Below are 14,470 nucleotides of genomic sequence, written 5' to 3'. Positions count from 1 at the left end.
GACATCGACTGACCATCAGCTATGTTCCAAGGCCAAGGAACAAATACAGACAAAAGCAGTGTGTACCGGGGCAGTGGGGACCCAGGGGAAGTGCGTAGTTAACGGTGCTTAGTTCTGTGTGCTGGGGGAGGATATCAGGAAGGCTTCAGAGAGGGGGGATATGAGAGCTGGGTTTTGAGTTTGGAAAGGAATTTGCTGGTGGAGAAGGGAGGAGCTTAGAAGCCAGGGGAATTGTTGTTTTAAGATTTTATTTATTTGACAGAAAGAGAAACAGCGAGAGCAGGAGCACAAACAGGGGGAGTGGGAGAGGGAGAAGCAGGCTTCCTGCCGAGCAGGGAGCCCGATGTGGGACTCGATCCCAGGACCCTGGGATCATGACGTGAGCCACCCAGGGGCCCCAGGCCAGGGGAATTGTGTGAAGTGAAAGATGGCATTTTCGGAGATTTCTGAGCAGTTTGGGGTGGAAGAGGCCAGTCCGGAGGGGTGAGCAAGGGCCAGCTGAAGCACAGCCTTGTAGGCCATGTGGAGGTTCAGCAGTTTAGAGAGGGCACCCAGAGCTGTGACAAATCAAGTTTACCTTTTTAACTGGAGGCAGGGAGATCAGTGAGAAGGCTGTGGCCATCAGTAATCCGGGTAAGAAACGACCTGAACCAAGTGAAAGTGAGGGTTGACGTCTGTCCATATACACACAGGTTTTTACGAGGAAGAATTGTCAGCATTTGGTGGCCAGTGAGATGGGGGAGGAAGCTGAGTGAGGAGTCCGGGCTGCTCGTAGGTTTCTGGCTGGAGTGACTGAATGGAGAGTGGGAGCCTATGGTTGGTTGCAGAGTTGGACAGCGTTTGGATCTGGGCTGGAGACACATCTGAGAGTCACCAACACCTGAAGGTTCTTTTTTTTTTTTTTTTAAAGATTTTATTTATTTATTTGAGACAGAGAGAATGAGAGAGACAGAGAGCACATGAGAGGGGGAAGGGTCAGAGGGAGAAGCAGGCTCCCTGCCGAGCAGGGAGCCTGATGTGGAACTCGATCCTGGGACTCCAGGATCATGACCTGAGCCGAAGGCAGTCGCTTAACCAACTCAGCCACCCAGGCGCCCCACCTGAAGGTTCTTAAAGCTACAGCAGAAGATGAGGTCCTCTGGGGAAACATGCATAGAACGAGAAGACAAGCTGTCTCAGAGGGCTGAGAAAACCCTATGCAGGAGTCTGAGTCAACAGAGAAAGAGGAGGAGAACCACAAAGGAGGTGTTGCCAGAGGGAAAGGGACTGAGACGGCCTTGCCCCAGCAGCTGGGTTGCCATGACTTCAGACACCACCCCAGCCCACCCCCCAACCCCCGTCCTGCTCTAACTCATTCTTCTGCTTCCCCTTTACAGACCAAATGTTCGCCATCCAGCCAGGGGTGGCTGAGGGCGGCCAGTTCCTGGGGGGCCCGCCGGAAGTATGTCAGCCGGAGCTCCAACCAGACAGCAACTCTAACTTCATGGCAAGTGCCAAAGATGCCAATGAGAACTGGCATGGGATGCCAGGCCACGTGGAGCCCATCCTGATGCAGAGCTCCTCTGAGTTGCCCTCTGACAACCAGGTCTTCCAGGCCCCTGGGCTCCCTGAGGGGGAGGTGCGCAGCCCACCAGAGGGGGCAGAAATCCCCGGAGCTGAGCTTGAGAAATTGAGTGGTGCCAGCCCAGTGTGCTCCCCGCTGGAGGACAACGGCTACGCCAGCAGCTCCCTGAGCACTGACAGCCCCAGCAGCAGTCCTGAGCCTGCCTGTGGGACCCCTCGAGGCCCGGGCCCTCCAGATGCCCTTCTGCCCTCGGTGGCCCAGGCTGTGCAGCAGCTGCAGGCTCAGGAGCGCTACAAAGAGCAGGAAAAGGAGAAGCACCACGTGCACTTGGTGATGTACCGCCGCCTGGCCCTGCTGCAGTGGATCCGGGGCCTGCAGCAGCAGCTGGTAGACCAGCAGACCCGTCTGCAGGAGAGCTTCGACACCATCCTGGACAACCGAAAGGAGCTTATCCGCTGTCTCCAACAGAGGGCAGCCCCATCCGGGCCCCAGGAGCAGGGCTAAGGGTGTGCCTCCACAGGGGTGCAGGGGTGTATGTCCATATTTGCAGGCATGTGTGTGATTGTGCACAAGTAAGTACGTGATTATTTGCTGGTATGAGTGCAGGTAAGCAAACGTGAGTATGTACGTGCTAACATGTAGGCAGATGGGTCCAGGCATGGACCTGTATGTACACACAAGCTAACTTAGGTGCAGGCCTATGTGTGTGCACATATGTGTGTGTACAGCATGTATGTGAGAGGGAGTAAGTTTGTATATGTTTGCACGAACAGGTATGCAACAATGTGCATATATGTGCATGAGTGAGGATATATATGCAAAAGTTGTGTGTGCGTATGAGTGAGTTTGAGTGAGTGTGTAGGCTTGTGGTGGGTGTATATGAATGTGTCTTTGTGTGTGCAGACCTTTGTGTGCAGGTGCAGGCATGGGAAGTGTGTAGTAGGAGCGTGTGTGTTCGCAGGCAGACTCACAAGGAGGTATATGCAAATACATATGCAGTTGCTTATGTGGGGCATCCACACGCTGTGTTACCCGTTGCCAACCTAGCCTTCTTCTCTCCACAGGGTCCCATTGCTCCGGAGAGAGGGCTGGCTGCAGTATTTATCTGAGGGTTGTGGCTGATCCATTCCCCTGAGACTTCCCAGCCACCTCTCCACCCTCTCCCCATCACTCCTCTCAGACTTCGCTCTGCTAAGGCTGTTGTCCCTGATGGTGGATTTGCTGTGGACGAAGTGTGGTGGCTGCTCTGGCCTGCCATGGCTTTTTGACTACAGTTTTGCCAGGGCAACTGGTAGAGAATGAGTATGAGGGAGGGGAGCTGGGGTTGGTGATCGACACTGCGGCAGGGATGGTGGGGGTGGGATCAGAGAAGAAGATAAAGTCCCACTTGAACTCTGCCTTGGGGCACATGGGAGATGGGGATGGGGAAGATGACAGTGGCAGAACCTTGTGAAGAATAGGAGAAAGGGAATTCTAAAACATCACTTGGAAACAAACCACGCTTCTCCACGGCAAAGGAGTGGTTGCAGACCATATTGATTTAAGCTTCTGATGAAAGCGGATGTGCACTTATACGCTTGCAAGGAATGGATGAGGTGCTCCAAGACTGCTGGGGGAAAAAAAATCTCACTTTCTTCTCTGTGCCTCTACTTGCTGTCCCTTTCTGGCTTTAGCAACACTGGATGTTCAATTAGGTTGGTCTGTTTTCCTGAAATCAGGCTGTCTAGGCCCAGAGGAGCCATAGTCGGCTTTCCAGGGTGGGCAGGGGGCAGTGTCAGCCCAGCCTCTGGAAGCTCTCAGGATGCTGGGTCATAACCCCTTCCGTCACTGCATGGTCTTTTCAGTGGGGGTTGACTGGCTCCAGCAGAGGCTCTGTGAAATGGAGAGTGGGTGAATTCTGGGGAGAAATAAGGACTAAGGTAGCCAAGCTCTGTGCTTTGCTTTTGGGAGCCATGAGGATGCAAGATCCTGATGGGTGAGCAGTGGCATGACGCTGAGTCTCCCTATCTGCGAAATGGGGGTGCTCTTCCTCTCTCTAAAGAGTTCTATCCCTGACGGTGGGTGAAGGGCATATTAGTGAGGTTGAAGCAATGGTCCTGGGGACTTTCGTGTCTAGCCCTTGCATGTTGAGTATGAACCTGGCCTCTGGGCCAAGCCAGGGTGAATAAACTGGGGCAGAGAAATACATTTCTTGAGTTTGTGTTTCTATTCTACCCATTGTCTGGTGGCCTCTTTTCCACACCGTGTGAGCTGCCCTTTTGAGCAGAGTTCTGGGCTGGGAGCTAGGGGACAGACGGGAGGACAGTCACTGGGGAGGAGTAATTCAGCCTGCTGTGGCTGATGGGGGTGACAAGAAGTTTCTCCTCAGGGGCCTCTTGGTCTGACAGGGGCGACTTGGCCTCAGCCTGAGAGCCCCGTATGGGATTGCCCTTGTCCTAAGGCACCTTTGGGCCTGAAGGTTGGGGGGGCAGTAGGCATTGATGGTGAGGGATACATATGCCCTCTCCCTCCCCGCCCCCACACTCCTACTCAACCCTGCCCTAGAACCACCACTTCCCTGAAGGGTGCCCTGACTGCAAAAGACTTGAGTTAGGCTCCTCAGATGGTGCTGACAGATGTGGTTAATAGTGCATGTCTATGACTTCAGATATTTGCTGTGCCAATCTAGACTAGACCTTTTCTTTTACATGGGTTTGTATGATGACTTAATAATTAGTTTCTCAAAAATTCACTGTATAAAGAAAGGCATCTATTGCTGCATAACAAATTACCCTAAAACTTAGGGACTTAAAATAATACACGTTTGTTATCTCACGATTTCTGTAGGTCAGGAATCTCTCACAAGGCTGCAATCAAGATGTCAGTCTAGGGTCTGTGGTCTTATTTGTTGGGAGCATTCAGTTCCTCGAGGGAGGTCATTTTCAGTTCCTTGCCATGTGGGTTCTTCCAACATGGCAACTCACTTCATCAAAGCATGCAAGCCAAGAAAGTGATAGAGTACTAGCAAGACAGAGGTCATTAGTTTCTGCAACCTACTCATGGAAGGGATAACCCCTCAGTGTTGTCATATTCTATTGGTTAAAAGCAAGTTACTCAAGGAGCGCCTGGGTGGCCTAGTTGGTTAAGCATCCAACTTGTGATTTCAGCTCAGGTCATGATCTCATGGGTCATGGGATTGAACCCCGCGTAGGGTCCACAATTGGGGAATCTGCTTGAGATTCTCTTCCTCTGCCCCTCCCCCCCACTCGCTTGTACACACCTTCTCTCTCAAATAAATAAATGTAGAAAAAATAAAAAAGCAAGTTACTCAAAGGGAGGGTATTACATAAGACTAATTACCAGGAGGTAGAGGCTGCCTACCACAGAAGGCATTTTTTGATTAATTAAATAAAGGCATATTTTTAATTGGTTTTTAATTATACAAGTAAAAATTATGTTCTCCTCTTATAAATTGAAACATTTCAGAGAAATCTAATGTCCCCCTGTACTTCTCCCCAACAAGGTTTATATATTTTAAACCTCACAAAGTATACTTTTCACTGAAACAGTGACCCAAGGTATTTTTTGTTTGTTTTGTTAAAGATTTTATTTATTCATTTGAGAAAGAGTGAGCGGGAGGGAGAAGGGGAGAGAATCTGAAGCGGACTCCATGCTGAGTGCAGAGCCCAACTCTGTGCTCTATCCCAGGACCCTGAAATCCATGACCTGAGCCAAAATCAAAAGTCGGCCTCTCACCAACTCAGCCACCCAGGAGCCCCAAGGTATTAATAATTCTTGTCACCTTGACATTTGCCATTTAAACAGAAACAATACTGAACCAGTTTTAACAAATTCCACTTATTAAGGGATGTCGTTCTAGCAAAGAGTTATATAGCTAAATGCGAATAATGGAAAATTAATAAAAGGAAACCTCATTTAAAAGCAGCAGGGAGGCCAGAAGGGGGAGCTCTCACCCACTATCACTCCCAGTCAATTGCATAACCAACAGGAAGAGACTACCTTGCATTCCCAACAGGAAGAAGCAGATACTTCACTGCGCTGCCGGAGCAGGAAGAAGAAAGGTTTTCTCCCTGCGGGGCAATAGCCCAGCCAATGAGAGGCTGTCACAACTCAGCCAGTGACCACCACTACACTTCAAACTCCCGGGTTACTCCAATGGACTTTTTGTTTATAACAGCTCCTCCCAATTCCCCCTTTCCTCTATAAAAGAGCACTCTTCTCCTTTGTTCTCTGGACTTGCCTATGGTTTGCTGAAGCTTGTTTATTCTGAATTGCAAGCTCTGCTACCCTCAAATAAACCCATCTTTCCTGGTAAAATAACTGACAGTTTTATTTTTAAGGTTAACGACTTTAATCATGGAGATCTCTAACAAGGAGACAACGTCAATCTCTAAGAGCACAAGATAGTGAATTTTTAGAAGGGGCTCTTTCCTAAATGTGTGAAGGCTCTTCTGAGCACAGCCAGCAGTTAAGAGCACAGACTCTGAAGCCAGACCCCTGGATTTGGACGTTGGCACCATTGCTTTTTGTCTCTGTGACCTTGGGCAAGTCAATTTACTTTTCTGTGCCTCAGTTTCCTCATCTTAAAATGGAGACAATAGTAGTAAGGACCTCACAGGGTTGTTGCAAGGATTAAATGAATATATAATGTGCAAAATGCTTACAACTCTACTTGGCACAGAGTAAACTGCATTAATGAGAGTTATTATAAATCGTGCTTTTGTGATGCACACTTACATTTTTCTTTAAAAAAAAATCAAATTTTTCCTTAAGGAATTTGAATCCAAAATTTGAAAGGCATCTTAAAAAAAAAGCTTTTAAAAATAAAGCTACCTAGTATTCCTTTCCATAAAAGAGCTGTCTAAACTGAGAAAAAGATAAAGCCAGACCAAGGAGCCAGGGTGGTGGATCATATGGGGCCCTGCCAGTCACTGAGGCTCTAGGGGCAGGCCCAGCCCCTGGTGTGGTGGGGAGCGAGAGAAGAAACCGAAGAAACCGGGCAAGAGCAGGGAGTTAGGGCACAGCCAGGCCAGAGTTTGGGGCAGAGAAACTGAGGCAGGACCCCAGGGGATGCCGTTGCCCACCAGGTAGGCTGGAGGCCTGATGACAGGAAGTGCTGGAGTTATTTCTGGACTTCTGATGTGGGGCAGACAGGGTCCAGAGGCTTTCTAGACTGCCTCGGCTTCTTCACCTGTGGCAATGGGTCAGCGTGAATGAGGAAACGAACCTGGAGATGCTTTGTATGCATCAAAACCCACCAGGCCCTGTGGAGCCTGCCTCTGCCCTGCTCAGGCAGAGGAGACTCGCATCCCAGAGACTAATGCATAAACCACTTTGAACCTAGGAGAGGGGAAGCTGGGCTGGCCCTCTGTGCAGATCTTCGCCAGAGACTGCTTTACTTGAGAGCTTGTTTTAAAGTCATTGGGTGGGGATTAGTTACTCCCTGGGACTGGGAGGGGAGTAGGGAAGGTTCATGCTCTAGGGAGAGAATTAACCAATGAGCCACCTTCCCCTTCCAGGCGGAATGGAATCCCGTGACCAGCAGTGAGGAAGTCCAACTAGGTTTCTGGTACTACCTGAAGAGTCTTGCTTACAAGGAGGAAGGAGGGATGAGATTGGAGCTGACAGCCAGAGACCCCACAGGGGCAGGGCACACAGCAGAGGCCTGAGCAGGTCCCAGGAACAGGATGAGGCATGGAAGGGATTGGCGGGGAGGCTGTGCTGGGCTGGGTCCTCTGGGGAGAGAAGAATGGGCTAGTTCCATGAAAACTTTCTCTCCTAGGAGATGACCTAATAGGAGGTCATCTCCTTTAAGTGTGGCCGAGGGGATGGGGTTAAAGCCTGGGGTGCAGGGAGTGAAGTGGGGAACAAAGGAAGAGTATAAAGAGTTGGGGGTATGAGGAGGCTTCAGAACGTGCTGGGTGAGCTCCCCAACCTGGCTCATCAGGGCTCTGTGTGGTGACCATCTCTAAGGAGACTGAATGCCCCCTGGTAGCGGCCTGTGGCCTACCAGCCTCTGTTTCCTACAAGCGGTTCCTAATCCTGGAACAGGTGACAGGAACAGGAAATCAATAAAATCTGTGAGCACCTGATCTAGGAAGCCTCCCTGGAGGAAGAAGTGCCTAGAGAATGAGTAAAAGTTGAAGCAACAGAGGATAGTGATTTCTAGTGTAGGCTGGACCCAGATGTCTTGGATCCTCCACTTCCTAGCTATGCCTCACTTTCCTCAACCGTCAAATGGGGATAATTAGTACTTCTTTCATAAGATTGTGTGAGAGATAAATGAGTTTACACATGTAAAAGGCTTACACCTGAGCCTGGCACAAAGAAGCGAACCTGAGCTGTTATTAACTGACAAGGAGAGGATGGGGAGCCAGCAGAGGTAGGAAATGCAGCTGGGCCATTGTGCTATTAAAAGCATTGCTAAAGGGCCTTGAATCCCAGACCCATGTGTTTAATGAAATGGTGGTGGTGAGAAGAGGAGCATGAGATGGGGCCGTTCTGGGGTCTGAGCCAGACCTCAAACCCACACTCATATACATGCCCACATCCCCTAGACGCCCCCAGACACAGGGGCCTCCACCTATGCATGAGCGCGCGCGCGCGCGCGCACACACACAAATTCGCTCAGACTCACAAATTCACACTCCTGGCCACAGACCCCACATGCGTGCTCCCTCCTCCTCCCTCAATCCCTCTCAGAAATAAAACTGCACCCAGCCTGGGGAGGTGTCCACACTCCGGCAGACCCCTGAGACTCTCCCAGCCCCAACACCTGACAGCCCGAAATGTGTCTGCCTTTCCTCTCCAGGCCTGGAGGCTTCCCTGGCCAAAACTTATCCTTGCCCAGCTCCTTCCCCCAAAACCCCAGGCTCAGAACCTGTCGATCCTCTAATCGCTCCATTCTCATTTATCACCAGATTTGAGAAGAGATTCATCTGGTTATGGGACTGGCGGGAGGAAAGGGGGAGGTAGCGTGAGAAAGGGGGGTTCGTCCTACTAAGGTCAGGGCCCGGGTAGGGGCTAGGTCCCCAGAGGCTTGTACCCGCCCCCACCCGGGAGGCGAGAAGGCTCCGGCCTTGGGGTGGGAGCAGTCAGAGGGCCTCGGGCGTGGGCGGGGGGGGGGCATGACCTTGCCCCATGGCGGGGGGGTCAAGGTGGAGCTCCAGTGCTCCGCGCTGGGGAAGAAGGAGAGGGCTGGAGGCCCGCGTTCAGCTGGTGTTCAGCGGGCCCGGGCGGGGCTCGTCCCCCGAAAGGCGCAGACAAAGGGGCGGCCTCCCCGGAGCCCGGCGCCGCCGGGAGCCCCGGCTCCGCACAAAGCGGGGGGCGGGCGGGGCCGAGCCCGCCCCACGCGCCGGTGCGCCCCGGACTGCTGATCCGCACGACTGGGAGCGACGTTTCCTGCGCCTAATCCCAACAAGCATGAAAACGGCTCGGGCCGGCCCGCCAGCAGGCCCTTTGTCCCGGTCCCCTCGCGGGACAGCTGCAGCCGGGGTCCCTCCCCCTCTTTGTGTCTCCTCCCCGCGCCCCACTCCGCCCTCCCCACCTCAGCTGCCCGGACGGCCGCGAGCCTCCCAGGGCTTTCGCCTCCGGCACTTGGGCGCACAAAGCGGGGCAGCGCCCCTAATCTGGGGGAGGGGAGGATTAACCCCAGGGTCTGCAGGGAGGGGCGGGGCCGTGGAGGGGGGGAAGAGCAAAGAGGGGCTGCGGGGTGTGCTCCCCGCTTGGAGTGCAGGGCTGTGCAAGTGAGAACACAGGTGTGGGACGGGACCTGTGGGTGGGAGGCTGGCGCTGCCTGTTGCTTAGACTCCTCTAGCCAGGCTCTAGCAGTCAGCATTCAGCTCTCAGGGCAAGCAGCTCCCTTGACGCTCCCCTGGGCTGTCCTGGGGCCGCTTCTCTGCACACTCCTCCGGCGATCTCCTCCACTCTGTGACTTCAGTCCTCTCCCGTCCGTGAGACTCCCTCCGCAACCTCTGTCTCCAGCAGGGCCTCTGCCCCGCCCCCCCTGGCTCCCCATCCTCTCCTTGTCAGCTACCTACTGGACAGCTCCACCCGATGCCTCAGCGCACCTTAAACTTCCCAAGTCCCAAGCTGAGCCACCTTCTCCCCACCCACAAACTTCCTCGCTCCACTCAGTCATCTGGGGCCCTCCTTGTCAATCACCAGGTGCTCTGCTTCCACTCCCAGGCACGTCTCCAGCCCACTCCTTCCATTCACCCTCACTGGTCTAGAGTGCGCTTCCACAAGGCTCCTCCAACTTCAGACCTTTCTGAGGCTCTCCAGTGACTCCACTTGCTTCGCTTGGCTTGCGAGGCCTTCTTGGTTCCCGCATGCGTGCTGGCCAGATCTGTCCCCAGGGTCTGGTGTCTTGCAAGTTACTGTCTAGTCCACAAAGACCTTCCTCAAGGGCCTTGGAGATTTTTCCCTCCCAGGAAAGGGAATGAAATCGCTGGCTTAGCCTCGTTCCTCACAGAACCATCCCTCAGTGCCCCGAGGTCCAGGGAACGACAGGGCAGTGGCTGAGTCAGGGAAGCCAGGCTCTCCAAAGAGGGTGTCTGCTGGCCCAGCCCGACCCACACTGTGATGTCCTGCCACATGCAGGGCAGCCGAGCTCCTCCCAAGCTGATGAGGTCCCGCCCTTCCTTGGGTTCTCTCAGGCCACTGCGGCCACGGAGGCCACTTCGGGGGCTTGAATCCCCAGAGATGCTGGACACCCTCATCTCTGTCCCTGATCCCTCAGGATGAATCATATCCCCGGAAGGCCTAGAACCCCACAGTCTGCAAGCATATCTGTGTCACCCTGCTCTTGTCACCACTGTCATCTCCTCCCAGGTGCCGCCAGGAACCTGCCTTCATGTCCCCATCTTAGTCCCAGACAGGAAATCCCTGCATTGAACAAATATTTATTACTGTCTCCATGTGCCAGACTCTCTGCTAGGCACCGGGGACCCAGATGAATCAGAGACGGTCCCAGCCCGCAGGGATTTCACAGTCTCTCCAGGAGACAGACCCAGACATGAGTAATCAGATTGCAGTGTGATAAGTGTTAATGGAAGTCTGTACACGGTGCTATGGAAGCACTTTCCAGAATAATAGACAGGAAGTAAGCGATTTCCGAGATCAAAGGGCTTGGGTTTAACCATGCAAACTGGACTTCTTTACTTCTTTTTTTAAAAAATATTTTATTTATTTATTTATTTGAGAGAGAGAGAGAGCACACGCATGAGCAGGAGGGGCAGAGGGAGAGGGAGAAGCAGGCTTCCCACTGAGCAGGGAGCCCGACGTGGGGCTCGATCCCAGGACCCTGGGATCATGACCTGAGCTGAAGGCAGACGCTTAACCGACTGAGGCACCCAGGTGCCCCTTTTTACTTTTACTGCAGGACTCTTCAGGGCCTTTACTGTTTCATTTACTGTATGTGTTGTGAGTTCCTGGGAGGAGAGCAGCCGATGAAAAGGGTTTCTCAAATTTATTTGAGCATGGAACCCTTTTTTCATAGATCATCTTCCAGAGATCATATTTGGGAAACACATTGCCATGGGAACCTAGCGAATGGAGAGCCTGCTTCTGTGTCTGGGGTGGAAAGAGGAATGAGGGAGGTAAGTGGCGATCTAGAAAGAGTTCACAGAGGAGCTGGGGTCACCCTGGAGGATGAGTAAAAGTAGGTGAGGAAAAGAGCATTGTAGGAAAAGGGAAGAGGACTTGCCCTGGGGAGGCAGGAACCTGGGACCTGCGAGGCTTCAGAAGCAGGGCACTGCCCCAGAGACAGAGGCGTCTTTTTGAGCCAGGAACTGCAATGTGGAAAGGGGCTTTATCTGCACAGCTCTGAGAGATGTTCCCTCTGATCAGTTTGGCCTGAGACAGCACATCACTTCCTGGGATGCTGGTAGTATAATAAAGTCAGTAAAATAGCCCACTTGTCTGTGAGCCAGACATACCTCTGTCTTCAGGTACACCCCCAGGACTGTCACAGTTTGGGTGCATATGGGGTAGTAATGGGTGCAGACTGGGAACCCCAGAAGCCAGTCCTCTGTAAAGAGGGGTTCTATACCAGGGTCACTGGGCGTCACCATGGGAGCCTACAAGACTCCCTCAAAAGGCCCTACTTTGTGTCAACTGAATTTGGTCCCACAAGAGCCCAACATAGGCTCCATCTAGAACATGCTGGTGTATACAGGTGAATATGTGTGTGTCCAGACTCCTGTGAAGAAGCCCAGAGCATCTTTTGTCTGGCTGTTCTGGAGGCTTTCCATGCCGTGCTCGCTCCCACTTTATTCCCACCAGAGTCCACGTGTTATTCCTGCTCCCCCAACAGCCAGCGCATCCTCTAACCATCCTCTAACCAGCTTCCCACCTCACTTCTCTACCTCAGCCCAAACTGGTTCCCGGTTCCCTAACCGACAACAAGAGAAAGAAGCAGCAGGATGGGGAGGGGAGAGGAGGAGGAAGAGGGGAAGGGAGAGGAGGGGGAGAGCGTGCCCATAGAGCACTTCCTTTGTGCAGGGCAGGCACTGTTCTTGGCGCTTTACGCGTGATAACTTAGCTAATCCTCACAGTGACCACAGGAGAAAGATACCATTACCATCCCCATTCTGTGAATGAAGAAATTGAGGCCCAGGGGTGTTGAGCAACTTGCCTAAATTCCCACAGTTCGGTAGGAGGCAGAGCCAGGATTCAAACTCAGATGGTGTGGCTGCAGGATCAGTGCTTTTACCCCCTCAAATTCCACACTGCCCCACTTACACCCCCTACCCACCTCTGTACATTTCTTCATTTCTTCCTACTCATAGCCCCACCCCAGTCTCCATGCCCAGAGGCCATTATCATCCTGTCCTGAGCGTATTAGTCCCACCCCACTTACTCCTTGTCCAGTTTCATCCCACTCATCACCAGCAGCCCCATCTGACCTTCCCATCTCTAGTCCCTTTCTCTTCCCTGTACCCCTTAGAAAACTGTAAGCTTTACAGCCTCTTCCCAAGCTCACTAGTCCTGTGACCAAGAGATACATTCATTTAATCTTTTGGAGCCTTAGTTCCCACATCTGTTAGAAGGGGATAAGAAAGCAAGTACCATCTACTTTATTATTATTATTTTTTAAAGATTTTATTTATTTATTTGAGAGAGAGAGCATGAGGTGGGGGGAGAGGGAGAAGCAGGCTCCTTGCTGAGCTGGGAGCCCGACATGGGGCTCGATCCCAGGGCCCCAGGACCATGACCTGAGCCGAAGGCAGACACTTAACTGACTGAGCCACCCAGGCGCCCCAAGTACCATCTACTTTACAGGATTATTTTAGTTATTAAAAAAAATGCTCTTGAAATTGCTTTATAAATTGCAAAATTGTTACAGGTCAATGTGTTGTTTGTCTTTTTTTTTTTAAGATTTTATTTATTTATTTGACGGAGCGAGAGACAGCGAGAGAGGGAACACAAGCAGGGGGAGTGGGAGAGGGAGAAGCAGGCTTCCAGTTGAGCAGGGAGCCAGATGTGGGGCTCCAACCCAGGACCCTGGGATCATGATCTGAGCCGAAGGCAGACGCTTAACCACTGAGCCACCCAGGCACCCCTGTTAATTTGTCTTGATATTATTTTCCACCCTTTCTAGAAGCAAATGTCTTTATTTCAGTAGTTGACCATTTGTTTTCTAAATAGTGATATTTTTATGCTGTTTTGAAATTAATTGTAATGAAGTCTACTGATAATGTAATCTTTATTGCTTGTGATTAATAATTTTTTAAAAGAAAAATAAAGTTTGGGGCGCTTGGGTGGCTCAGTCATTGGGCGTCTGCCTTCGGCTCAGGTCATGGTCCCAGGGTCCTGGGATTGAGCCCCACATCAGGCTCCCTGCTCAGCGGGGAGCCTGCTTCTCCCTCTCCCACTCCCCCTGCTTGTGTTCCCTCTCTCGCTGTCTCTCTCTGTCAAATAAATAAATAAAATCTTAAAAAAAAAAAGTAAAGTTTGCTTTTATTCACAAAGTTGGGAATACTTTCCATGGGAGGTTCTGCTTTTAGTATTCCTGAACATGGAATGGTTTTGAGAGAAGGTGCTGTGGGAGAGGATGGGAAGGAGGTAAGATGGGGACTGGGGGATGGGGACAGAGACGTGGATGGGAAGAAGGTAGAGATACAGAGCAGACAAGGGGCATGGGCACCGTGTTTCAGGCCTTCTGAGGTGCCCTTTCTCTACTATCCCATTTTACAGGTGAATACACAGAAGTTACTTTAGGTGGTTTCCATTTCTGGTAGGACCCACAAACTACTCTGCAGTCTCACACTGCCCCTCCAAACCTGGCCAGGAAGAAACAAAGTTACAGACTCCTTGCCTGAGAAAGAGGCTCATCTGTACTCAGAAAGGCTTCTGTAACTTAGAGAACACCCCCACCAACCCACCTGGGGCTAAGTGGAACTGAGCAGGAAAGAGTGGGGAGCTTGCCATTGGAATGGAAGGGGGAGGGAGAAATGAGAGCTGGTGTCTGCCTCATGGTACAGTTTTACATTTAATACCCTAGATTAAAAAAAATTTTTTTTTACTTATTTTTTTTAGTAATCTGTACACCCAGTGTGGGGCTCAAACTAATGACCCCAAGATCCAGAGTCACTTGCTCTTCTGAGTGAGCCAGCCAGGTGCCCCTACAGTTAATGCTCTAAATGACAGTTTCCTCCTTCTTTTGGGAAAATGGAGGGAAGGGAAGGTGTACTTATTCTGCTTCCTGTGCCTCACAGGACTCACAAACCACCTTACCCTGAATTCCTTCCCATCCCCAAACTCAGGCAGATAGGAACAGACTCTTTTATTGATTTCCTGCCCCCCTCCCCAATTTGTCTCAGGTGCAATCATCCCCTTCATCTCCATAATGAAACTTCTTTTGTGTGAGACACTAAGACACTCCCCTAATTCTTTATAAGATCT

At 51.6% G+C, this 14,470-nt stretch overlaps 1 protein-coding gene across 1 annotated transcript; it reads left to right on the top strand.

Moving 5' to 3' along the window:
• Positions 1 to 1,381: 1,381 nt before the first annotated feature.
• On the top strand, positions 1,382 to 3,674 carry C4H1orf216 (chromosome 4 C1orf216 homolog). The gene is made up of 2 exons (XM_021683692.1): positions 1,382 to 2,070; positions 2,629 to 3,674. The coding sequence occupies exon 1, from the start codon at positions 1,382 to 1,384 to the stop codon at positions 2,066 to 2,068; it is 687 nt and encodes a 228-aa protein (XP_021539367.1). The 3' UTR covers positions 2,069 to 2,070; positions 2,629 to 3,674.
• The last annotated feature ends 10,796 nt before the right edge of the window (positions 3,675 to 14,470 follow it).

This window comes from Neomonachus schauinslandi, chromosome 4 (genome assembly GCF_002201575.2).
Source record: "Neomonachus schauinslandi chromosome 4, ASM220157v2, whole genome shotgun sequence".
Classification (NCBI taxonomy): domain Eukaryota; kingdom Metazoa; phylum Chordata; class Mammalia; order Carnivora; family Phocidae; genus Neomonachus; species Neomonachus schauinslandi.
This window is presented reverse-complemented; position numbering and strand designations above follow the sequence as displayed.